Source organism: Hordeum vulgare, chromosome 2H, assembly GCF_904849725.1.
Source record: "Hordeum vulgare subsp. vulgare chromosome 2H, MorexV3_pseudomolecules_assembly, whole genome shotgun sequence".
NCBI classification, from domain to species: Eukaryota; Viridiplantae; Streptophyta; class Magnoliopsida; order Poales; family Poaceae; genus Hordeum; species Hordeum vulgare.
In genome coordinates, this window is record NC_058519.1 from 11144799 (window position 1) to 11172727 (window position 27929).

General features: G+C 44.8%; 1 protein-coding gene across 1 annotated transcript; it reads left to right on the plus strand.

Annotated features, from left to right (window-relative positions):
• Positions 1 to 27929, plus strand: LOC123424912 (putative serpin-Z5). Its single transcript, XM_045108601.1, has 6 exons — positions 1 to 25; positions 114 to 277; positions 328 to 560; positions 24595 to 24786; positions 26724 to 27000; positions 27108 to 27929. Exons 1-6 carry the CDS (start codon positions 1 to 3, stop codon positions 27927 to 27929), a joined length of 1713 nt encoding a protein of 570 aa, XP_044964536.1.

The window sequence follows — 27929 nt, forward strand, 5'->3', positions numbered from 1 at the left end:
ATGTCTTCCACGCCCTTACCCCAAGGTATACTCCTGGTTTTTGCAATCTCCATGTTCATGGTCGTGTTTCTAATCCATCTCTTCTACCATTGCACTATTTTGTTTACATGCAGTGCATCTCTCAGTGGCTGACTGGTTGTGCCTATATCACCTCTCTCAGGCTCATGTCCCCCGCCGTCAGCACACCGATTCAGAGGCAGAGGCTGACTTGCGTGGACACAAAGGAGGAAGCCTCAGATCAATCTCAAAAGCTGTTGTCATTGTTCTTAGGGGAATTGTTTGCTCATCTATGTGTTAAAATCTGTACCTCTTCATGAACGACTTCAGCGAGGACGAGATGCGCAGCTGTCCACGGGGTTCTACTCGAGCTCGTGCCCGGGCGCGCTGGGCGCAGTCACGTCGGTGGTGCAGTCGGCCGTGGCAAACGAGCCGCGCATGGGCGCATCCATCCACCGCCTCATCTTCCACGACTGCTTCGTCCAGGGCTGCGACGGGTCGCTGCTCCTGGACGACACTGCGAGCTTCCAGGGGAGAAGATGGCGACGCCCAACAACGGGTCGGTACGTGGGTTCGAGGTCATCGACGTCATATTTGTGCAATAGAGGGTTATACCTTGTACTAGATGTTTCGCTATAACCTTTTTGATGTGAGTTTTTTTTCTGCCAGAATGTAAAGTTAAATGACTAACACACTTGTACTTTTATCCGATGAGCATTTGACATGATTTTGCACTTTGTGAGAAAGTTGAAGCCAAAGGAAGAACAACATACAATGAGGTATTCTCTAAAGTCCAAACACGTGTACCCTTCACTGATTGGCCATGATACATCACCCTTGAATGCTACGTTTAAATATCAATGAAGTTTTGCTGTAATTTTGGATGTCTTTATCTAAACTATAACTGTGCAGTCTGCTTATGGAGCACAAAGAGTATCGTGAATGCCAACGAAAAATAATTATCATGTCATTTAAATGCTGAAAGGCATAAAAGTCAATACTTCTATTACATTGCTGCCATGCCATTTTTTCTGATACATAACATGCCTTTCAAAGATATATGCTTGGGAACTGATTTATTTTTTCCCCGTTTGAGTCATTAACTACCTCAACAAGCTACTGTCTATTACAGGTTGCGGGTGAAATTTGTTCAGAGCTGAAATCCATGGCACATATTGGTCAAGGGGTTTGTTCCTATTATTTGTATAATATGGATTTCTCTTATCCCTTTCTGCATTTATTTATCTATTTTCGAATTAAGAAGCATCGCTCCCAATTTCATTTGGCATGGAATTAGTACAAAGATTGTCGGCCGCCAAATGTCATGGCTCCAGACAGCTTATTACAAACATGCATACGTTGTAGAACCTCTAACCAGCACAGCCACCTTACTGTCTTTGCAACTACGACGGCAGAACACACCAACCTAACAGAAAACTGGACAAGTAAGTTACAGCAATCCATCATAGTCATTTGATAACTCGAACGCCAACGCCACCATCGATGTCTGACGTTTACTTCTGGGCGGCCACGAGAAATACTCTGATATGTCGTCGTTATGCACATAATGAAAGACTCGAGCTGACAACCTATGGATGGAGCTCGGGGATGACGGTGTCTGTTTTTTATATATGTTTGGTCAACGAAACCTGTGGCTTTTGGCTGTAGATGCTGCGGTGACATGATCATGACATCAGATTAATACACACCAACAGAAGTTGGACTGTTGGAGGGAACTATGGAGCTGAAGGTGTGCAGGCACAGGAGAGTATGGATGCCCCACCAGAGGTATCAGTAGTGGAGGAGAACCTAGCTGCTGAAGGTCACAAGGTGAGATTGGAAACTTCATTTTTTCATGTATAATTTATGCTCAGGATGGCAATTATCATTGCCCTGAAATTGTATTGTGATTTTTGTCAACGATTTATGTGCACAATGCTCCCAACATTATTATTATCATCATCATCCTTGCTGCTGCTGCTGCTGTTGTTTGTGCCGATTCAGTACTAATGCTAAATGTGGAAAACTGTAAGGTCTCTCAACTTGGGATGTATATTGTGTTGTTCCATTTGGATGTTGTGGGCCGATGCTTTAGATATAACAGACAGTGCCTGTGCATTGGTGTACTAGAAAACCCGTTGAAGAAACTCGTTCCTTTCTATGCTTCTTTTGATTTTGGTGAGTCGTCAGATTGTATTCGTTAGGCAGGTCAAACAAAAATCTTGTGACAGGTCGAACAAGATGCTTGTGTCCAGTTGCGACACCTTATGTTTCCGCTATCAACAAAGGTAATGAAAGACTCGAGCTGACAACCTTTTATACTGTGCACCCTCACAAGTACTCTGGTTTGTAGTTGTTTGCCCTCTCGTGATCAAGTGAATTATCGATATCTGTTGTGCTACTAACATAGTGGTTTGGTGGTTGGTGTGATTTTCAGGCATTTTAAACAAGAAGGCAGCCAACTGCTCATAAAGATAAAATCAATGACGAGATCTGGACATTAATGGTCACTCATGTTCACTTGTTTTGCCTTTCCCCTGAAGCTTTGTAAGTGTGACTACTCCAGTCTATGTTGATCTTAATGTAAGACCAGAGATGTACATTATTATTATTGCTTATCAAATTATGTTATTTACTTATGAATGAAAGAATTAACACTAGTGGGGACGGGGCCTTTAGCCCCGGCCCGTAAGGCTTTAGTCCCGGTTCACCAACCGGGACTAAAGGGGCGGGATTAAAGGCATAACCTTTTCGTCCCGGCCCTCTTACACGTCGAGACTAAAGGTGCTCCACGTGGGCGCCTCGTAGCACCCCAGGGGCAGGCCCTTTAGTCCCGGTTCGTTACACGGTCCGGGACTAAAGATTTTCAGATTTTGCTGGCTTTTGGGTTTTTTTTTGAATGAAATTATTTTTGGGTTTTAGGGTTTTAGGGTTTAGGTGTTCAGGAGATTAACGTGATGCCTCGTTTGGTGTTCGGGAATTAGTTTTTATATAATTTAAAATAGAAATAATTATGCATATATATATATATATAAGATTAACTTATCTTACAAGCGATCATATATATACAATTATATGGAGATCTGAATTATCGGGACTAGAGCCCGTCTATTCGATTACATGGACGAACATCAGTAATGGCCCTTAGCTACACTAAATCGTCCTTTGTCTTCTATAGCTTCCGTCCTCAGAAATCCCGCAAGCTCCTCTGCAACAGCAATCGCGCGTTGCTCTGGTAGGACCTTCGTCCTCATGGTCGTGTGCTATATAAGAAGAGGAGATGAATATGAATATCAATCATGATAACAAAGAATGACGGGTAAAAATAGAGGTGTGAATGTTCATTGCTTACGTCGAATATGTGATCCTTGAACTCAGAGGTAAACGTGTGAATGGTCTCGCAAACATAGTATCCGCATAGATGCGTTCCCCGTGGCTGCTGGTCGCACTTTATGAGAATAGAATATATATAATCAAAATAATAATCTAGCATCGTAAATGTATTAAAAATTAATAGAAGTATATCATACTACTACTTACCTGAGCCGCTCTAAAGGTCAGCTTCTCAGGAAAGTTACCAGGAGTCACGCACTTGAACCGATTCCATACCCTGCCCGACAAGGATAATGATTTGCTAAGTTTTTCATTAATTGATATATGAGAAAATCATCGAAAGAGACCGATAGAGCCCAAGAATGATTAAAATTACCCTTGGAGCATGTCCTGCATGCTTTGGAACTGTTCCAAGGGTCTCGATAATGGGTCGAAGGCATCAACTCTTCCCTTATCAATTTGAATGTCCAACAGAATCCAATGGAAGCTGCACATGTATATATATATATATGTGTGTGTGTGTGTGTGTGTGTGTATGTGTGTGTGTGTGTGTGTATGTGTGTGTGTGTGTGTGTGTGAGTAACTTATCAATTATACTTATAAGTGAATGGACACAACAGAGTAAAGACCCTCACCTGAAGTTGTATGGAAACAGTATGTGGTCACAGAAATTTTGATCTCTTAGAAACCTTAGAAGGTTTTCCCCCGTCTCCTTGGGATAATTAGTTAGCGTCGCTATATGTATTTTATCTAGATCAATAAACCCAATATTTAGGATGCTCTTACTTTTACACTCCAGAATCTTCATTCTGCATAATAGAGTACAAGTTATATATAGACAATGAATTGAAATAACTAAACAAGTTATATGTAGACAACGAATTGAAAAACTTACAGACAATAGCAACTCATAAGCGATTTGTCGAGGGCGTCGCCATTGTACATCTGGAAGAGTTCATCAAAGTCGATATGGATTTCTTCGGAGCGGCCGTAGTACTCCTGTGGGACACTCAGCACGATCATCCTTCTCCCATTCTTTGATGTTGGAAATATGCCCTAGAGGCAATAATAAATTAGTTATTATTATATTTCTTTGTTCATGATAATTGTTTATTATCCATGCTATAATTGTATTGATTGGAAACACAGTGCATGTGTGGATACATAGACAAAACACTGTCCCTAGTAAGCCTCTAGTTGACTAGCTCGTTGATCAAAGATGGTCAAGGTTTCCTGACCATAGGCAAGTGTTGTCACTTAATAACGGGATCACATCATTAGGAGAATCATGTGATGGACTAGACCCAAACTAATAGACGTAGCATGTTGATCGTGTCATTTTGTTGCTACTGTTTTCTGCGTGTCAAGTATTTGTTCCTATGACCATGAGATCATATAACTCACTGACACCGGAGGAATGCTTTGTGTGTATCAAACGTCACAACGTAACTGGGTGACTATAAAGATGCTCTATAGGTATCTCCAAAGGTGTTTGTTGAGTTAGTATGGATCGAGACTGGGATTTGTCACTCCGTGTGACGGAGAGGTATCTCGGGGCCCACTCGGTAATACAACATCACACACAAGCCTTGCAAGCAATGTGACTTAGTGTAAGTTGCGGGATCTTGCATTACGGAACGAGTAAAGAGACTTGCCGGTAAACGAGATTGAAATAGGTATGTGGATACTGACGATCGAATCTCGGGCAAGTAACATACCGAAGGACAAAGGAAATGACATACGGGATTATATGAATCCTTGGCACTGAGGTTCAAACGATAAGATCTTCGTAGAATATGTAGGATCCAATATGGGCATCCAGGTCCCGCTATTGGATATTGACCGAGGAGTCACTCGGGTCATGTCTACATAGTTCTCGAACCCGCAGGGTCTGCACACTTAAGGTTCGACGTTGTTTTATGCGTATTTGAGTTATATGGTTGGTTACCGAATGTTGTTCGGAGTCCCGGATGAGATCCAGGACGTCACGAGGAGCTCCGGAATGGTCCGGAGGTAAAGATTGATATATAGGAAGTCCTGTTTTGGTCACCGGAAAAGTTTCGGGCTCATCCGTAGTGTACCGGGAGTGCCGGTAGGGGTGCCGGGGACCATCGGGAGGGGTGTCACGCCCCAAGGGGTCTCATGGGCTATGGGAAGAGATAAACCAGCCCCTAGTGGGCTGGAATAAGTTCCTACTAAGGCCCATAAGGTTTGAGAAGGAAAAAACACAAGGTGGAAATAGTTTTCAAGTGGGAAGGTGGAATCCTACTCCAAGTAGGATTGGAGTAGGACTCCTCCACCTCCAATTTCGTCCAAACCTTGAGGGTTTGAGGCTGCCTCTTCCCACCCCCTCCCTCCTATATATACTGAGGTATTAGGGCTGATTTGAGACAACTTTTGTCACGGCAGCCCGACCACATACCTCCACGGTTTTACCTCTAGATCGCGTTTCTGCGGAGCTCGGGCGGAGCCCTGCTGAGATTAGATCACCACCAACCTCCGGAGCACCGTCACGCTGCTGGAGAACTCATCTACCTCCCCGTCTCTCTTGCTGGATCAAGAAGGCTGAGATCATCGTCGAGCTGTACGTGTGCTGAACGCGGAGGTGCCGTCCGTTCGGCACTAGATCGTGGGACGGATCGCGGAACGGTTCGTGGGACGGTTCGCGGGGCGGATCGAGGGACGTGAGGACGTTCCACTACATCAACCGCGTGCACTAACGCTTCTGCTGTGCGATCTACAAGGGTACGTAGATAGGAAATCCCCTCTCGTAGATGGCCATCACCATGATAGGTCTTCGTGCGCGTAGGAAATTTTTTGTTTCCCGTGCGACGTTCCCCAACAGTGGCATCATGAGCTAGGTTCATGCGTAGATGTCTTCTCGAGTAGAACACAAAAGTTTTTGTGGGCGGTGATGTGCGTTTTGCTGCCCTCCTTAGTATTTTCTTGATTCCGCGGTATTGTTGGATTGAAGCGGCTTGGACCGACATTACTCATACGCTTACGAGAGACTGGTTTCATCGCTACGAGTAACCCCGTTGCTCAAAGATGACTGGCAAGTGTCGGTTTCTCCAATTTTAGTTGAATCGGATTTCACCGAGGAGGTCCTTGTATAAGGTTAAATAGCAATTCATATATATCCGTTGTGGTGTTTCCGTAAGTAAGATGCGATCCTACTAGATACCCATGGTCACCACGTAAAACATGCAACAACAAAATTAGAGGACGTCTAACTTGTTTTTGCAGGGTATGCTTGTGATGTGATATGGCCAATGATGTGATGTGATATATTGGATGTATGAGATGATCATGTTGTAGTAGATAATATCGACTTGTACGTCGATGGTACGGCAACCGGCAGGAGCCATAGGGTTGTCTTTAGACTAATGTTTGTGCTTGCAGATGCGTTTACTATATTGCTAGGACGTAGCTTTAGTAGTAATAGCATGAGTAGCACGACAACCCCGATGGAGACACGTTGATGGAGATCATGATGATGGAGATCATGGTGTGACGCCGGTGACAAGAAGATCGTGCCGGTGCTTTGGTGATGGAGATCAAGAAGCACATGATGATGGCCATATCATGTCACTTATGAATTGCATGTGATGTTAATCCTTTATGCACCTTATCTTGCTTAGAACGACGGTAGCATTATGAGGTGATCTCTCACTAAAATTTCAAGACGAATTTGTGTTCTCCCCGACTGTGCACCGTTGCGACAGTTCTTCGTTTCGAGACACCACGTGATGATCGGGTGTGATAGACTCAACGTTCACATACAACGGGTGCAAAACAGTTGCACACGCGGAACACTCGGGTTAAGCTTGATGAGCCTAGCATGTGCAGACATGGCCTCGGAACACATGAGACCGAAAGGTCGAGCATGAATCGTATAGTTGATATGATTAGCATAGAGATGCTTACCACTGAAACTATTCTCGACTCACGTGATGATCGGACTTGAGATAGTGGATTTGGATCATGTACCACTCAAATGACTAGAGAGATGTACTTTTTGAGTGGGAGTTCTTAAGTACTATGATTAATTGAACTAATTGTCATGAACATAGTCTAATGGTCTTTGCGAATTACGATGTAGCTTGCGCTATAGCTCTACTGTTTTTATATGTTCCTAGAGAAAATTTAGTTGAAAGTTGATAGTAGCAAACTTTGCAGAGGATTGTCCTCGTTGCTGCGCAGAAGGCTTATGTCCTTAATGCACCACTCGGTGTGCTGCACCTCGAGCGTCGTCTGTAGATGTTGTGAACATCCGACATACACGTTTATGATGACTACACGATAGTTCAGTGCAAAATACTTAATGGCTAAGAAGCAAGGCGCCGAAGACGTTTTGAAACGTCACGGAACATAAGTGATGTTCTAAAGAGATGAAATTGTGATTTCATGCTTGTGCCCTTGTTAAGAGGTACGAGACCTCCGACAAGATTCTTTGGCCACAAAGTAAAGGAGAAAAGCTCAATCGTTGAGCGTGTGCTCAGATTGTCTGAGTACGACAATCGCTTGAATCAAGTGGGAGCTAATCTTCCAGATGAGATAGTGATAGTTCTCCAAAGTCACTGCCACCAAGCTGTGAGAGCTTCGTGATGAACTATAACATATCAAGGATAGATACAATGATCTTTGAGTGATTCGCGATGTTTGACACTGCGAAAGTAGAAATCAAGAAGGAGCATCAATAGTTGATGGTTAATAAAACCACTAAGTTTCGAGAAAGGCAAGGGCTAGAAGGGATACTTCGTGAAACGGCAAAACAGTTGCTGCACTAATGAAGAGACCCAAGATTAAACCCAAACCTGAGACTAAGTGCTTCTGTAATGAGGGGAACAATCACTGAGGCGGAGCAACTCTAGATACTTGGTGGATAAGAAGGCTGGCAAAAGTCGAAAGAAGTATATTTGATATACATGATGTTGATGTGTACTTTACTAGTACTCCTAGTAGCATGAGGGTATTGGATACCGGTTCGGTTGCTAAGTGATTAGTGACACGAAATGATAGCTACGGCATAAACGGAGACTAGCTAAAGGCGAGGTGACGATACGTGTTGGAAGTGTTTCCAAGGTTGATATGATCAAACGTCGCACGCTCCCTCTACCATCAGGATTGGTGTTAAACCTAAATAATTGTTATTTGGTGCTTGCGTTAAGCATGAATATGATTGGATCGTGTTTATTGCAATACCATTATTCATTTAAAGTGAATAATGGTTACTCTATTTGCTTGAATAATCACCTTCAATGGTTTATTGAATCTCGATCGTAATGTTACACATGTTCATGATATTGGTGCCAAAAGATACGAGGTAATGATGATAGTACCACTTACTTGTGGCACTCCCGCTTGAGTCATGTTGGTATAAATTGCATGAAGAGGCTCCATGCTGATGGATCTTTATACTCAGTTGATTTTGAATCACTAGTGACATGCAAATCATACCACATGAGCAAGGCCTTGTTTTCATTGAGATGAAACAAGATAGTAACTTGTTGGAAGTGATACATTTTGATGTATGCAGTCCAATGGGTGCTGAGGCACGCAGTGGATATCATTATGTTCTTACTTCAATGATGATTTGAGTAGATACAAGAGTATTTACTTAATGAATCACAAGTCTGAAATATTGAAAAGTTCAATTCTGTTTCGGATTGAAGTTCGTCGTAACAAGAGGATAAACTGTCTACGATATGATCATGGAAATGAATATCTGAGTTATGAGTGTTGGTACGCAGTTAAGACAATGTGGAAATTGTTTCGCAGTTCATGCCACCTGGAACATCATAGTGTGATGATGTGTGTGAACGTCATAGCCACGCACTATTTGGTATGGTGCATGCTATGATGTCTCTTATCGAATTACCACTATCGTTTATGGGTTATGCATTAGAGACAACCGCATTCACTTTAAATAGGGCACCGCGTATTTCCGTTGAGATGACACAGTATAGATTGAGGTTTAGAGAAATCTAAACTGTCGTTTCTTGAAAGTTTGGGGCTTCGACACTTATGTGAAAAAGTTTCAGTCTGATAAGCTCGAACTCGAAGCGGATAAATGCATCTTCATAGGATATCCAAAACAGTTGGGTACATCTCCTATCTCAGATCCGAAAGCAAAGTGTTTGTTTCTAGAAACGGATCCTTTCTCGAGGAAAGGTTTCTCTTGAAAGAATTGAGTGGGAGGGTGGTAGAACTTGATGAGGTTATTGAACCATCACTTCAACCAGCGTGTAGCAGGTCGCAGGAAGTTGTTCCTGTGGCGCCTACACCAATTGAAGTGAAAGCTGATGATGGTGATCATCGAGCATCAGATCAAGTTACTACAAGCCTCGTAGTTTGACAAGGTCGCGTACTACTGCAGAGTGGTACGGTAACCCTATGTTGGAGGTCATGTTGTTGAGCAACAATGAACCTACGAGTTATGGAGAAAGCAATGGTGGGCCCAGATTCTGACAAATGGCTGGAAGCCATGAAATCCGAGAGAGGATCCATGTATGAAAACAAAGTGTAGACTTTGGAAGAACTACTTGATGGTCGTAGGACTATTGAGTAAAAGATGGATCTTTAAAGGGAAGACAGACGATGATGGTGATAAGTCACTATTAAGAAAAGCTCGACTTGTAGCAAAGATGTTTCCGACAAGATCAAACAGTTGACTATGATGAGACTTTCTCACTCGTAGCGATGCTAAAAGTCTGTTAGAACTGCATTATTTATGAAATATTGCACATAGGATGTCAAAACATTGTTTCCTCGACGGTTTCCTTGAGCAAACATTGTATATGATACAACCAAGAGGTTTTGTCGATCCTAAAGATACTAGCAAGTATGCAAGCTCCAGTGATCCTTCAATGGACTGGTGCAAGCATCTCGGAGTTGGAATAAACACTCTGATGAGATGATCAAAGATTTTGGGTTTGTACAAGGTTTATGAGAAACTTGTATTTCCAAAGAAGTGAGTGGGAGCACTATAGAATTTGTGATAAGTATATGTGGTTGACATATTGTGGATCAGAAGTAATGTAGAATTTCTGTAAAGCATACAAGGTTGTTTGAAAGGAGTTTTTCAAAGGAATACCTGGATTGAGCTACTTGAACGTTGAGCATCAAGATCTAGGAAGATAGATCGAAACGCTTGATAGAAGTTTCAACAAGATGCATGCCTTGAAAAATCTTTGAAGGAGTTCAAAATAGATCAGCAAAGAAGGAGTTCTTGGTTGTGTTGTAAGGTGTGAATTTGAGTAAGACTCAAAACCCGACCCCGGCAGAATAAAGAGAATAGACGAAGGTCGTCTTCTATGCCTTGGCCGTAGAATCTGAAGTATGCCATGCTGGGTACCACACCTGATGTGTGCCTTGACTCAAAGTCTGTTGAGAGGTACAGAGAGTGATCCATGATTGAATCACTAGCAGCGGTCAAAATTATCCTTAGTAACTGATGGACTAAGGAGTTTTTCTCGATTATGGAGGTGGTTAAAAAGTTCGTCGTAAAGGGTTACGTTGATACAGGCTTTGACACTAATCCGAATAACTATGAGTAGTGAAACGGATTCGTCTAGTAAAGTAGATATTTGGAGTATTTCCGAATAGCACATAGTAGCAACATCTATAAGATGACATAAAGATTTGTAAAGAACAGACGGATCTGAAAGTTTCAGAACCGTTGACTAAAACCTCTCTCACGAGCAAGACGTGATCAGACCCAATACTATATGGGTGTTGGATTCGTTGGAATCACATGGTGATGTGAACTAGATTATTGACTCTAGTGCAAGTGGGAGACTGTTGGAAATATGCCCTAGAGGCAATAATAAATTAGTTATTATTATATTTCTTTGTTCATGATAATTGTTTATTATCCATGCTATAATTGTATTGATTGGAAACACAATGCATGTGTGGATACATAGACAAAACACTGTCCCTAGTAAGCCTCTAGTTGACTAGCTCGTTGATCAAAGATGGTCAAGGTTTCTTGACCATAGGCAAGTGTTGTCACTTAATAACGGGATCACATCATTAGGAGAATCATGTGATGGACTAGACCCAAACTAATAGACGTAGCATGTTGATCGTGTCATTTTGTTGCTACTGTTTTCTGCGTGTCAAGTATTTGTTCCTATGACCATGAGATCATATAACTCACTGACACCGGAGGAATGCTTTGTGTGTATCAAACGTCACAACGTAACTGGGTGAATATAAAGATGCTCTACAGGTATCTCCAAAGGTGTTTGTTGAGTTAGTATGGATCGAGACTGGGATTTGTCACTCTGTGTGACGGAGAGGTATCTCGGGGCCCAATCGGTAATACAACATCACACACAAGCCTTGCAAGCAATGTGACTTAGTGTAAGTTGCGGGATCTTGTATTACGGAACGAGTAAAGAGACTTGCCGGTAAACGAGATTGAAATAGGTATGCGGATACTGACGATCGAATCTCGGGCAAGTAACATACCGAAGGACAAAGGGAATGACATACGGGATTATATGAATCCTTGGCACTGAGGTTCAAACGATAAGATCTTCGTAGAATATGTAGGATCCAATATGGGCATCGAGGTCCCGCTATTGGATATTGACCGAGGAGTCACTCGGGTCATGTCTACATAGTTCTCGAACCCGCAGGGTCTGCACACTTAAGGTTCGACGTTGTTTTATGCGTATTTGAGTTATATGGTTGGTTACCGAATGTTGTTCGGAGTCCCGGATGAGATCCAGGACGTCACGAGGAGCTCCGGAATGGTCCGAAGGTAAAGATTGATATATAGGAAGTCCTGTTTTGGTCACCGGAAAAGTTTCGGGCTCATCCGTAGTATACCGGGAGTGCCGGTAGGGGTGCCGGGGACCATCGGGAGGGGTGTCACGCCCCAAGGGGTCTCATGGGCTATGGGAAGAGATAAACCAGCCCCTAGTGGGCTGGAATAAGTTCCTACTAAGGCCCATAAGGTTTGAGAAGGAAAAAACACAAGGTGGAAAGAGTTTTCAAGTGGGAAGGTGGAATCCTACTCCAAGTAGGATTGGAGTAGGACTCCTCCACCTCCAATTTCGGCCAAACCTTGAGGGTTTGAGGCTGCCTCTTCACACCCCCTCCCTCCTATATATACTAAGGTATTAGGGCTGATTTGAGACAACTTTTGCCACGGCAGCCCGACCACATACCTCCACGGTTTTACCTCTAGATCGCGTTTCTGCGGAACTCGGGCGGAGCCCTACTGAGATTAGATCACCACCAACCTCCGGAGCGCCGTCACGCTGCCGTGGAACTCATCTACCTCCCCGTCTCTCTTGCTGGATCAAGAAGGCTGATATCATCGTCGAGCTGTACGTGTGCTGAACGCGGAGGTGCCGTCCGTTCGGCACTAGATCGTGGGACGGATCGCGGAACGGTTCGTGGGACGGTTCGCGAGGCGGATCGAGGGACGTGAGGACGTTCCACTACATCAACCGCGTGCACTAACGCTTCTGCTGTGCGATCTACAAGGGTATGTAGATCGGAAATCCCCTCTCGTAGATGGACATCACCATGATAGGTCTTCGTGCGCGTAGGAAATTTTTTGTTTCCCATGCGACGTTCCCCAACATTTGATTCACTTAAGTACCATTTATGCAAGTAACGCATATTTGTTGGGAGATCATCTTTGCTGAGCAAAGGCTCTCCCATGACAAACTGTGGCTTAGGGGCTACCACAGCCTTGGGTATCCTGTCGTCTTGGGAAGCCAGCAAATTTTCAACCAAGATACCACATTCATCCGCCAACTCCTTTGCTTTTTCAAAAGCTTGCCCCTGCACGGGAGGGGGAACATTCTTGGTTAACACCTTGAGGGGTGGGATCGACTGTTTGGCCTGTTGTCAAGCCAAGGAACGTCTGATTTTTTCTTGCTTGTAGTTGAACTTGATTTGCTCCCACTTGCACTTGCATGTGACCTGCTCTTTTTCACTTCCTTCTGCAATGTGCGTGTATAGTCATCATGCTTATAGTGTAAGTCATACTGTGATGGAGTGGTTATGAAGTCTTTTGCCCATGCTATGTTCTTCTCGGTGTATTTCGGGCGGGGCTCGGGTTCCTTCCTTTTCATCTGTGCATCATGTTGTTCCTTTGCTATCCTGGCGTTTTCCTCGGGGGTACGATCATAAGGTCTGATAGGAAGACTAGCATGAGGTACCTTTGGGAGGGGCGACAGTTTGCGCTTTGGGGAGCTCCGTCCCTTAGAAATCATCGACGAAGCGTTCTTGCTGGCATGCTTCCGCTTAATATCATGTGCGGGCGGCGGCGGAGACGGACGACCCAAGTCCGTCGACGGTGATCGAGATGGACTCGTGTTGTGCTGGCCGACGTCATGTGGAGGGCTTGGAGGTAATGGAGGTGTAGGTGACCTGCGACGACTCGGAGGCGGTGTTGTCCTTGGGGCCGAGCCTGGAAGCTTGATGTAGTTCTTGTCCCATAGGATGACTCCACCCAGTACTTCTCCGAGTGTCCTCTCATCTTCGGGTCCAGCTATGTCGAGCTCCATATCATTAAACCCCGTCATGATTTCATCCACCCCGACTTTAGCAAAGCCAGCTGGAATCTCACGGCCATGCCAGCGTGCATCAGGGCCAGAAGGTAAAGCTTGTCCGACGGCCACCTTCATGGATATGTTCTTGAATTTCTGATGGAGTTCACATGATGTTGACTCCTTGATTCCATCCACGGGGTAGCCGGGACCGCCCTCTATCATTTTTCGTTCATCGTCGGGCGGGGCCTCAGATTCAGCCACGCTGCTTTTCCGCTTAGATGGGGCGCCGGTAATATCAACTGCAGGATCTTCCTGGCGCGGTACTCCTCTAAGCTCATCAATATGCTTCTGTTGCTCGTTAATCCTGGCAAGCAACTGGTTGAACTTGTCATTCTCCTCATCCTGCTGCCGCTTCTTTGCTCTCTCTCGGCTTCTGTAAGTGTCTTGGTCTCTGGCAAACCCAAGCCACCACGGGTAAGAAGGACCGAAGCCTCGCGTTCGTCCTCCATGTTCATCATTGCCGAGGACCAGTGTGAGCAAATCTTTATCTCTATCTGCAGTGAACTTTCTTTGTCCCTCCTTAATTTCTTTCACTATCCTTTTCCAATTCTCCTTGGGTATCCTAAGATTGTCATTGCAGATGAGGTCCCCTGTTGTTTCGTCGTACGACCCACCATGCGCAAGGAACAAATTTCTTGCTCTCAATTCCCACTCATCACGGAGTGGTTCAGGTACGACGCCTTTATCTATCAGATCTTGCTCTTTCTTATCCCACTTTGGGATGGCAGTCTCATAGCCCCCTGGCCCCAACTTGTGGTGATGTTTCTTCTTGTCGGCATTTATCTTGTTCTTTTCTGATGATGCCTGGGCATCTTCTGACTCCTTGTACTCTTGAAATGCCTTCTAGTGATTCGCCTGCTTGGCTAGATACCCCTCGAATACTGGCACTTTCTGTGTCTTCAGATAGTTTTTCCATAGCTTCTTCTTCCAGCTACGGAACAGTTCGGCCATCTTCTTCAGAGTCCACTGCTTGACTTTGGCCCTCAGTTTGTCTGCGGCGTCTTCATTCTCACATTCTGGCAGGTTGAAGTGTGACATGAGATCATTCCAAAGATTATCTTTGTACCTTTCGGCGACATAGTCACTATCGGCTGCCCCTTTGCGCTTGTTCCACTCCCGAACGTTGATCGGGACGTGATCCCTAACGAGAACTCCGCATTGCTTCTTGAATGTGTCAGCAGTATTCTTAGGAAGCTTGGGTTCGCCCGTAGGAAATATCACCTCAAATGTGTAATGCGTCCGTGCATCCAACTTTCTAGTCGGGCCTCGTTTCGTAGTTTTGCTCGATGTGGAGGCCTAAGAGGGAGAAACATTCGTCAAATGAATGTATATGTATACAATATAGAGCTATATCCAATATTTTTCACATATTACAAGTGATTGTCGAACTTCATATGTATACCTCGTCGGACTTCTCCTCTTCACCGGCTTCTCCATCAGTGCAGCTATCACCTTCTCCGTCATTGGACCTATCTCCTGCCCCATCGGCTTCACCTTCGTGTCGCTCGACCTCCATTCCAACGTCCTGGTTTAGATATGACGACGGAGATTCAGCTGGTTCAACGTCGGGGCCGTCTTTGATTATATCTTCCAGAAGTTCTTCCTCTTCGAGGTTCCTGATATGTGGATCCATAATTCTGCAAAAAACGGATTCTCTTAACCTTTGTACCAAAAACCAAAGTAGGAGTACTTTTCCAATTTGAGACTCCTAGATTTCTGCATAGTATTCAAAGTAGGAGTACTTTTCCAATTTGAGACTCCTAGATTTCTGCATAGTATTCAAAGTAGGAGTACTTTTCCAATATGCGCATTCAATAAGCAAAACCAAATCGTAAAATAAAGTAGTATTCAAATTAGCATGCATTCAATCATAAGCTAATACATCATCACTTTTGTCCCTACGTCGTCGAATATTATCATTAATACTCCTCGAATACTATCATACATATGGCATCACTAATACATCTAGAACCATAGCGCCCGACGGGTATCGGCGCGGGCGGTGGACACCCAAAGAGAAGGAGCCATCACAGGATCATAGCTCCAGTGAGATCCCCGAAGAACCTGCCAGGTATGCTCGAACCTGCCCTCCAACGCAACCATGTAGCGACGGACGTGCTCATCCTCCTCGCTGACACGGTGACGTACCACCTCCGCGGTGTCCGGAAGCCTCGGTACCCTCACTGGCCCACGCGACCGCCACCAAACAAGGATCGGGTCAACGACGGGCTGGCTCCTCACCAACCTACGCCCCCCGAAAGGTAGCACCTCCCAATACCAGCCGGGCGGAGCCCAGTCCCGGACAGGGCCCCTCTGATCAAGCAGGTGTCCTCCGCCGAGTCGACGACGAGGATGCGGGATAGGCATCGTAAAATGAACTAAAAAAATAAACTAGTTCTATTAATTTTCTTGCTAAAAATAAACTATTAACACTTAAGCATATACAATAGCAAAATTAAACTATTAACACTTATTTTCATTTTTCTTCTCCTCCTCTTCTTTCTTCTCTTCTCCTCCTCTTCTTTTCTTCTCTTCTCCTCCTCTTCTTTTCTTCTTTTCTTATACACTATAGCAAAATTCCTCCTCTCCTTATACACTATACACTATATACATTGTACACTTAAGCATATACACTTTTTCTTATTTTCTTCTCCTCCTCTTCTTATTTTCATTTTTCCTAATCTTATTTTCTTATTTTTGTTCATATTTCTTCTTCTTGTAACCCTAACCTAATTCTAAATATTACTAACCCTAATAATCTAGCACAAACCTAATAACAATAGGAATTAAATGACAAAAAAATCTTTTCTTTTTCTTCTTTTCTTTTCCTTTTTCTTCTTTTCTTCTCCTTTTTCTTCCTTTCTTCTCCTTTTTCTTCTTCTCTTCTCCTTTTTCTTCTTTTCTTCTATACTGGCCGGAGTGTTGGGGAGGAGGGGGCGGGGGGCTTACTGGCCAGAGTGTTGGCGAGGAGGACGGCGAGGAGCACGGCGCGACGGCTAGGAGGACGGCGCGGCGGCGAGGAGGACGGCCGACGACGAGGAGGACGGCAGGCGGCGGCGAGCAGGACGGCGGGCAGCCTGACGGCGTCGTTTAGTTCGTCGTTGTGCCGCGCCGGGCAGGAGAACGAGAGGAAGAAGAAGAGAAATGGACGAATTGGGTTGGAAATTTTCGAAGTCCGGCTTATATAGGTGGATCTATAGTCCCGGTGCGTGGCTCGGGCCGGGACTAAAGACCCCCTTTAGTCCCGGGTGGAGCCACGCCCCGGGACTAAAGGCCTCTTTTCGGGCAGAGCAAGAGTCGGGAAGCAGGGGGTCTTTAGTCCCGGTGCTTGGCTCCAGCCGGGACTAAAGGGTGTCTTTAGTCCCGGGTCGTGGCTCCACCCGGGACTAAAGCCCCTCCTCGGCTGCACGATAAGTTTAGTCCCACCTCGCCCAGCGAGGGGGACTAACACTTGTTTATAAGCCCCGTCGCAGCTTTTCCATCGAGCTCCTCTCTAAAGTAGGCTTACGGGCCTAAACTTACTGAAAATTGAAACTATATTCGAAATTGTAGATAAAATTCAATCTGAATTCAAAGTGAATTCAGGTCGAATTTTGTCCATGATTTCTCATACAGTTTCAATTTTTTTTCTATTTTCAAAATTAATTATTTTGACTATCCAAACTATTAACTTATTTTGTTATTTTCAATTAAAAACTACGTTTATTAAAAATTCTTTTTGCATATTTGAGAATTTGACAAAACTATGATAATGAAAAGTGTTTGAAATTGAATAAATAATTCAAAACTATTTTCTATTTTCAAAATTAATTATTTTGACTATCCAAACTATTAACTTATTTTGTTATTTTCAATTAAAAACTATGTTTATTAAAAATTCTTTTTGCATATTTGAGAATTTGACAAAACTATGATAATGAAAAGTGTTTGAAATTGAATAAATAATTCAAAACTATTTTCTATTTTCAAAATTAATTATTTTTACTATCCAAACTATTAACTTATTTTGTTATTTTCAATTAAAAACAATGTTTATTAAAAATTCTTTTTGCATATTTGAGAATTTGACAAAACTATGATAATGAAAAGTGTTTCAAATTGAATAAATAATGCAAAACTATTTTTTATTTTCATAATTAATAATTTTGACTATCCAAACTATTATCTATTTTGTTATTTTCAATTAAAAACTATGTTTATTAAAAATTCTTTTTGCATATTTGAGAATTTGACAAAACTATGATAATGAAAAGTGTTTGAAATTGAATAAATAATTCAAAACTATTTTCTATTTTCAAAATTAATAGTTTTGACTATCCAAACTATTAACTTATTTTGTTATTTTCAATTAAAAACTATGTTTATTAAAAATTCTTTTTGCATATTTGAGAATTTGACAAAACTATGATAATGAAAAGTGTTTGAAATTGAATAAATAATGCAAAACTATTTTTTATTTTCATAATTAATAATTTTGACTATCCAAACTATTATCTATTTTGTTATTTTCAATTAAAAACTATGTTTATCAAAAATTCTTTTTGCATATTTGAGAATTTGACAAAACTATGATAATGAAAAGTGTTTCAAATTGAATAAATAATGCAAACTATTTGTTATTTTCATAATTAATAATTTTGACTAACCAAACTATTATCTATTTTGTTATTTTCAAAACTGGATGCAGTTCGTGTACAAAACTGACAATCTCTCTCGAAGTAGCACGGTTTCGAACGAGAACTCATCTCTTACAAAGGGATTTCATTTTTTTAACATATTAGAACTCGATACTTTTTGTGTGTTCAAAATGCACCATTCAAAGGCACATCACAAAATTTCAACAATTTCTGACTTCATTTGGTATATTTCGTGCATTTACTTATTTTTTTTGAGCTAGTTGACCCTGAAATTGAAAAGCACTACAAATGAACTCTGAAAATGTTGAAAGTTGGCATGCTATCATCATTTCACCCACATAGCATGTGTTAAAAAGTTGAGAGGGCTACGACAAAAACTGGATGCAGTTCGTGTACAAAACTGACAATCTCTCTCGAAGTAGCAGGGTTTCGAACGAGAACTCATCTCTTACAAAGGGATTTCATTTTTTTAACTTATTCGGACTCCATACTTTTTGTGTGTTCAAAATGCACCATTCAAAGGCACATCACAAAATTTCAACAATTTCTGACTTTATTTGGTATATTTCGTGCATTTACTTATTTTTTTGAGCTAGTTGACCCTGAAATTGAAAAGCACTACAAATGAACTCTCAAAATGTTGAAAGTTGGCATGCTATCATCATTTCACCCACATAGCATGTGTTAAAAAGTTGAGAGGGCTACGACAAAAACTGGATGCAGTTCGTGTACAAAACTGACAATCTCTCTCGAAGTAGCAGGGTTTCGAACGAGAACTCATCTCTTACAAAGGGATTTCATTTTTTAACTTATTTAAACTCCATACTTTTTGTGTGTTCAAAATGCACCATTCAAAGGCACATCACAAAGGGATTTCTTCTTCTCTCATATATGGTGGACACTAGCTCACCTGAGTTTTCAACCGTCGATGATGGTCGCTACTCCTACTTCCCCTAGTGCATAACCAATATCTAGCACAAGGAGAAGAAGGAGAAGCGACCCCCACAACAAAAGTGGTTCCGCGGCACGCCACGTGGTTCCGCTGCACGCCACGTGGGACTAATGGTCTTTCATTTTTAAATGATTGTTTTAATCAAAAACAGATCTGTTACAAAAGGGATTTCATTTTTTGAACTGAAGACTTTTTGTATATATATGTGGTCGAAATGCATGATACCATGAAGTTAGAAAGGGCTAAACCATTCAAAAGTAGCAAATGAAGTTAGAAAGGGCTAAACCATTCAAATTTGGAAACTATAATGGCACGTATATAATAATAGCCCAAACAGTACATAATAATAGCTACCATAGATATATATACAAGTGTTCGACGTTCAGAACACTACTCGTCTGAATCATCTAAATCAAAATGCCCACGTTCCTCGAGGTGACGCTGGCCATAGTTGACGACTCGAATCTTGCGGTACAACTCGTATGAAACGTATGCATCTTTTGCTGCATACTCAATGTTGATATCATCAAGTGGGCCCTTCTCCCAAAGTTTGTGCTGATACTTTGGGAAACTGGTCTTCATATCACCATATGACTCGTCGATCAAGGCAACTGCCATATGAGCCATCGAAGTCCTGTCATGTCGAAGCCTGAATATCGTTTGGAGATCAACGAGGCAACCAGCTGGTATCTCAATACTGAAGTTGTGCCTCATCTTCAGCTTGTCGTTCCTTATGTCAACGGAAGCAAAAGTAACGCCGCTGCAAAGGAACTCCATGAGTCCTGGACAATGCTTGTCACTCCTGCAACAGAAACACATTAAAATGGAACAAATGTTACATACTGCCGCAATAAGGAAACATGTTTCACTACAACTAAAGAGAAACTTATCTTTAGGATTCAAATAGAACATATGCAATGGAACCTAGAGAGATCACTACAGCTATTTGAAGCGAACCAACTATGATTCCAATGGAACATATTAAACACTAGTTCATTCTAATACGATTTTTCAGATTATGGAACACTATTCCAATCAGACTGTGTTCCCCTTCAACTAATCAAAATTGTTTCACTACAACTATTTGAAGCGAACCAACTATGATTCCAATGGAACATATTAAACACTAGTTCATTCTAATACGATTTTTCAGATTATGAAACACTATTCCAATCAGATTGTGTTCCTCTTCAACTAATCAAAATTGTTTCACTACAACTATTTGAAGGGAACCAACTATGATTCCAATGGAACATATTAAACACTAGTTGATTCTAATACGATTTTTCAGATTATGGAAAACTATTCCAAGTAGATTGTGCTCCCCTTCAAGTAATCAAAATTGTTTCACTACAACTATTTGAAGGGAACCAACTATGATTCCAATGGAACATATTAAACACTAGTTGATTCTAATACGATTTTTCAGATTATGGAACACTATTCCAATTATATTGTGCTCCCCTTCAACTAATCAAAATTGTTTCACTACAACTATTTGAAGGGAACCAACTATGATTGAAACAAACAAATAAACTTATACAATGTCATTATCTTGGATCAAAGAAAGCCTCAAAACTTACCTCGCCCATTGGAAGATCAAGACATGGCTTGCGAAGCATATTTGGATGACGGCAACACCGCGTTGATCGGTCGTGTACTCCAGATTAAGCCCGAAGAACTTCTCATGATCCGCTGCGTGGTCAAACCATCGTTCCTTCAACTGTTGAAGGAAAAACGGCACCTCCCTGCTCAGGTTCGTGTACGCGACACGGAGCTTCGTCATGCCATGCGCGACCACCTCACGAAAGCTAGTTGGCATGGTGGAAGAAGAGAAGGGAAGAAGAGAGGAGAAGAACAGAGAGGGCGACGCGAGAGAGAAGAAGAACAGAGAAATGGCGACTGTACGCTTCGGTTCGTGCTTTTCATCGCCCGAAACGACGCGGGATGCAAACCGTTTGGGCCTTTAATCCCGGGTTGAGCCACCAACCGGGACTAAAGAGGTATACCAAACGGTTGCCACCACTACGGCAGGCCACGTGTTAGGCTTTTAGTCCCGGGTTCAACCACCAACCGGGACTAAAGAGGTATACCAACCGTCGCCACAACCACGGCAGGCCACGTGTTAGGCCTTTAGTCCCGGGTTGAGCCACCAACCGGGACTAAAGGGGGATACGAACGGTTGCCTCCACCACTGCCCGCCGCGTAGCCCTTTAGTCCCGGTTTGGGACACGAACCGGGACTAAAGGCTCCTTACGGGCCGGGACTAAAGCCTTGAGGGAGGCATTGAGAATTGGGGCGACGTGGCCGGGCCTTTAGTCCCGGCCCAGAGGCAGGCCGGGACTAAATGGTCCAGGCCAAAGGCCCGTTTTCTACTAGTGTAACTTATAGGATGAAAGTTTAGTATTCAAACATTAAGCGGTCAAGCCACTAAATCTTGACCCTTTAACGTTATAGTACAACTCTGAAAGGCTAAGATACTTTTGGTTGCATGCTTAACCAAAACTATTTGGTACCACTCAAACTGTACAACGTAGCAGTTTTGATAGGAAAATAATTTATGCACCCTACATAAGTGGAAAAAAACTCCTGTCACATGTTTACTATTTCCTGCAAACTTCTCATTTTATCCGTGCAAGAACTTCTCACGATGTAGTTCCTGTTGATATATTAGAGTCAACAACTGTATATTTCCGAACTTAAACAGCTACCTTTGAAGCGAACGCGGTGATGAAAACTTATACTGTGTTCTGCCTAGCCTACTAAATCACTAACCCAGCGACGTTAGAAACTTTCCTGCTAAAATCTGAAAATTTCTATATGCCTGACTAGATGTTATTAGTTGTGGCATAACACGCTTCGCTCCATCTAATAGATCAACTATAAAGTGTATATAGCTTCTCTTTGATTTGTTTCGACATGAATGTAGATGTGCACATTCAGATAACTTTTACTGTCCGTGTTGCTTGAATACGAATTTTATTATCATCTTTCTAACTTTAACCAGGGGTATGGTTGTAGACTGGCAGCAAACTGTAGTACAATAAATCTGACAATTAATTTGTTGTTTTACTGCATTCTGGTATCCACTACTAAGCAAAATAGTACAATAAATGATTTTGGTTCACATCTATTCTTCTTATTACTATATATGCCTTTTTTCAAAGGACAGACCAGTGTTAAAGTTGGTTTTACTTTTCACCATTTGGCATGTTAATGTTTTTTTCGTGTACTGATATACAACGTTACAAAGTTGTACTAAATCAAATATGCTTATTTTGGGATGGAGGGAGTACTTGCTTGGTGCTTTTTCTTTCTTTTGGTGCTGGTAAGAAGAAATGTCTGTTGATATGCTCTTGTTATGGCCCTGCTAAGTACAATTAACTTTGTTTAAAAACACACACATATATTCTGATTCATAATACCATTATAGGCAATGGTTTGGAAGTTGGAACACGCGGTGTTCAAAATTTATGCAACAATTTTCAAAATAGTATTCTGAGGAATACTAGATGCTCTAAGGTGGCAGGTCCAGACCTAGATAGTTGTTTCATATGTTGTAGTTTTCTTCTTTACATGAAAATTTCACACACCAACATCGGCTAAATTTAGTGGGGTATTGATATTTCTCTATGGAATATCGCATCACTTTGTGTTGATTTTTCTTACACTGTCCGTTAACTCCATGTAAAATTGTAAATACATAATATTCAATGCTTTTTTTCTTCTTTCTCACTTACTGTTTAGGGTGAGCAACATACTATATCTTCTTATGCTATTATACCCGACTAACGATAATAATTGTGAAATATGATCACTTGATCTACCGTAGTGAGCAGAATTGTGATTGTAACTCTCATAAGTGGTTCGGTCTTTGCATTAGCATATTTTATTTTCGTGAAATTTACATTGAAAATCAAACTAACATTATTATTATATTCATGTTGCTTGCGACACATTTGAATTAATGATATTTTAAAGTTAATGTATATGTATCTAATTTTATCATCCGTGGCAACGTACGGGCAGCAAACTAGTAGCTTCTAAAAGCTAGAAGTTGGCTGTAAAAGCCCAACCAATCGCAGCCTACGCTGGTAGTGGACTGCAAGGACTTGTGTGACAAGCTAAGTGCTATAGTGCGATGGCTGGCTATTACCCATCACCCTTGGAGACAGGCCGCTCGCCTAAATACAAGATTATATTGGGGGACTGCTTTCCATGATTTGGCTTCACACTGATTTCTTGCTACATGGATTGATCATCTATGAAATATTTTGATTTTTGTTATTCTGATCACCTTTGTGGCCTATGGTCCACAATCGACTATCGTGCAAATGAGGTCAATTACGTAACTCTGACATTACAACCTCTGTAGTGCTTCATGTTGCCTATGTTTGCAAAGTGTGTATGCACTGCTAAGCGCATGACTAATAAATGGTGTGTTTTCACAAAGCTACCTTATCTTGGTATATGCAGGCTTGGATTTGCCCGTTAATTAAGTAAACACTAGAATGCTAGCTTTCCACTGCTTTTGTGGTGTTCACAACGTAGCTGATCTGATCTGTGTTGATTTAATTCACGTTTGCTTGTAATAAGATGGTGCTAGCACCTGTTTGCTTTGTTGTGTGATTCATGAACTCAAAACTTAGCTTCTGTTCGGTTGATGAATCAACAATATTGTTGTGATAACGTCATGTGATTTACTTGCACGAGTATTCAGTGGATAATGTAGCGCGGAGTAATAATCTGCTAATATGTTGAGCTAGCCGGCCGGCGTCCTATCACACGACGGTATTTCTTTTCTGCCAAGCAACCTAATAAAATGATGTTAGTATGACTTATGACCCAAGGCAAACTGGCTGCATAAAAAGAAATATTTGATCAAAACGCAAGAGAATAAATCCCCATGCATGCGCAAGCATCGACGGAAGGCAAGATGGAATCTACTCCCCTCCGTTCCTAAATATAAGATCTTTTAGAGATTATACACTATGTATTACATACAAAGCTAAATGAATGAATCTACACTCTAAAATATGTTTATATACATACGTATGTAATCCATAGTGAAATCTTTAAAAAATCTTATATTTAGAAACGGAGGGAGTATCAAGGAGTTCGCTCTCCGCCGCCTCCCGAAGCTAGGCCGATGGTTCTGCACGGACGCCGAGGCCGCCGATCAGGCCGTCGCCAGCAACGGCTTGCAGACGTTCGCCCTCGGCCTGAACAAGCGGCTCGCTGACGACGCCGGCAGGAGCGGCAACCTCGTCTTCTCCCCGCTGTCCGTCTACGCTGTCCGCAAAAATGGAACCCCTCGTCGACGGTGATCACCGGAGACAAACTCGGAGGGGAGGTGGATGAGCACAGAGAATTTGCAGGCGCACAAACACCTTCGCCGCCCGAACGGCTCATCTATTTTCTGTCGAGCACAAACTCGCAACACCCACACCGAATACACAGGCAGGGAGAGGGTCTTATACCCACGCGCTCAGACACGCTGGGTCGCGCACCGACGCGCCCACCTCCCACTTGCCACGCACCACGCGCTCCGGCTCACGTCCGCGCATCGCGCCCGTACGCGATTGCCACGCTCCGGTCATGCGCGCCAGACGCGGTCTCCCTGCTATTCCGCTAACGACCAACGCACGCACGCATGCACGCACCCCCTACGACGCACACACACGTCCTAGTCCGCCCGGCTGGGCTCTGTCATGCTCCAGCTCGCGCAGGCACACGCGCCCTCGATGCGGCAGTCCGGCGCTCGCACGCCTCGAGCCGTGGCTTATTCTGCCCCAACAATCACCCCCTAAGCCATGGCTTAGAGGAGTGCAGGGCCGTCGAGGTCGTCGCCAGCGTGCGCCAGCAGTGCCTGCTCCGCCGCTGCTGCCTCCTTCCTTGGCCTGGTGCAATCGCGCTTGAAGTGCCCCCTCTGTCCGCAGTTGTAGCAGCGCCCACGCCGTCCTCTTCCGCCGCCCGACGCCTCGCTCCGCTGGTCCGTCGTCGTCGCGAACACCGTGTCGCCCTCGCTCCCGTGCACGCCACTGCTCCATGGTGAGCATCAGTTGTTCGCCGCCACGCTCGCCGCCGTCCTGTTCCCGACGCTGGACTCGCTCCTCGAACGCCCGCAGCCGTCCGAGCGCCTCGTCGAACGCCATGGTCGCCGTGTCGCAGAACTGCTCGATGCCGGCGACGACGGGGAAGAGGCGATCCGGCACGGTGTCCAGTAACTTTTTCACCAGCGCCTCGTCGCCCAGTGTCTCCCCGAGACTCGCGTAGCGCGCCGCCATCCCGGCTAGCCTTCCGGCGTACACCCCCAGAGCTTCGCCGTCCGCCATCTTCAGGCGATCGAACTCTCCCCGCAGCGTCGCCAGCCTCGCCGCGCACACCCGATCGGCGCCGACGAACCTCACCTTCAGGGAGTCCCATACCTCCCTGGCGGTGAGCTTCGTCGCCACCTGCAGCAGTACATCCTCCGGCAGCGCCCCAAGGAGCAGTGCCCGCGCCGCCTTGTCCTTCCGCGCGTTCACCGCCGCATCGCCCGGCGCCACCGCCTCCCACACGGTGTGGACGTCGAGGGCCGCCTGCGCCCTGATGGCCCACATCGTGTAGTTGTCCGACGTGAGCATCGGCATCGGCAACGACACCGTCCCGCCCCCGCCTCCACCGTGTGGCACCATCGCCATCGCCGCCGGCGAGCTCTCGAGCCGAGGCTCTGATACCAATTGTCAGCAAAAATGGAACCCCTCGTCGACGGTGATCACCGGAGACAAACTCGGAGGGGAGGTGGATGAGCACAGAGAATTTGCAGGCGCACAAACACCTTCGCCGCTCGAACGGCTCGTCTATTTTCTGTCGAGCACAAACTCGCAACACCCACACCGAATACACAGGCAGGGAGAGGGTCTTATACCCACGCGTTCAGACACGTTGGGTCGCGCACCGGCGCGCCCACCTCCCACTTGCCGCGCACCACGCGCTCCGGCTCACGTCCGCGCATCGCGCCCGTACGCGATCGCCACGCTCCGGTCATGCGCGCCAGACGCGGTCTCCCTGCTATTCCGCTAACGACCAACGCACGCACGCACCCCCTACGACGCACACACACGTCCTAGTCCGCCCGGCTGGGCTCTGTCACGCTCCAGCTCGCGCACGCACACGCGCCCTCGACGCGGCAGTCCGGCGCTGGCACGCCTCGCCCCCAGCCGTGGCTTATTCTGCCCCAACATACGCGGCGCTCTCCCTGGTGGCCGCGGGCGCCCGCGACCGCACCCTCGACGAGCTGCTCGGGGTCCTCGGCGCGCCGTCGCGGGACTTCCTCGCCGGCCACGTCCGCGCGCTCACCGAGCAGGTCCTCGCCGACCGGTCCAAGACCGGCGGCCCGCGCGTCAGCTTCGCGTGCGGCGTCTGGCACGACCGGACCGTGCCCCTCCGCCCTGCCTACCGCCGTGATGCCGCCGAGTCCTTCAAGGCCGTCGCCCGCGCCGTTAACTTCCGCCAAAAGGTGAGTGCAACGCCATCTTCCGTTTTCATCGATTTATATTCATACTTATATATGATCGATCAGCCATTGCCAACGTCAACATGCATGCATGGATGCTCGTGGTGCAGCCGGAGGAGGCAAGGGAGCAGATCAACGCATGGGTGGCGGCGTCGACCAACGGCCTCATCCCCTCCATCCTCAGCCGGGGAGCACTGTCAAACCACACCGACCTGGTGTTGGCTAACGCCATCTACTTCAAGGGCAAGTGGGCGGAGCCATTCAACAAGCATCTCACAAAGGACGGCAAGTTCCACCGCCTCGACGGCACCGCCGTCGACGCTCCCTTCATGCGCGGCCTCAGCATGCACAGCATCGCCTGCCACAATGGCTTCAAGGTGCTCCAGCTCCGTTACGAGCAAGGCCACCCCATGCTGCCTGCTCTAGCTCCGACGCCGCCGCCCATCTACTCGATGTGCGTCTTCCTGCCCGACGCTCGCGACGGGCTATGGCGGCTCACCGACAAGATCACATGCAACCCCGACTTTCTGCGCCAGCACCTGCCGAGGAGCGACGTCCTGGTCGACGACTTCCGGCTGCCCAAATTCAAGGTCACCTTCGGCCTAACGCTGAACGACGTTCTCCGGGAGATGGGGGTCAAGGAGGCGTTCGAGATGGGGAAGGCCGACCTGTCAGACATGACGGAGGACGGCGCAAGGAGGAAGCCGGCGCTGGAGCAGGTGATCCACAGGGCTGTCATCGAGGTGAATGAGGAAGGCACAGAGGCGGCGGCCGCCACTTGCATGATGTGTCTTATGTGCTCACCGAACCCGCCGCCGCCTCCACCGTCTGTGGACTTCGTGGCTGACCATCCATTTGCCTTCTTCATCGTCGAGGAGGTGTCAGGCGCGATTTTGTTTGCCGGACACGTCCTTGACCCCACCATCAACTGA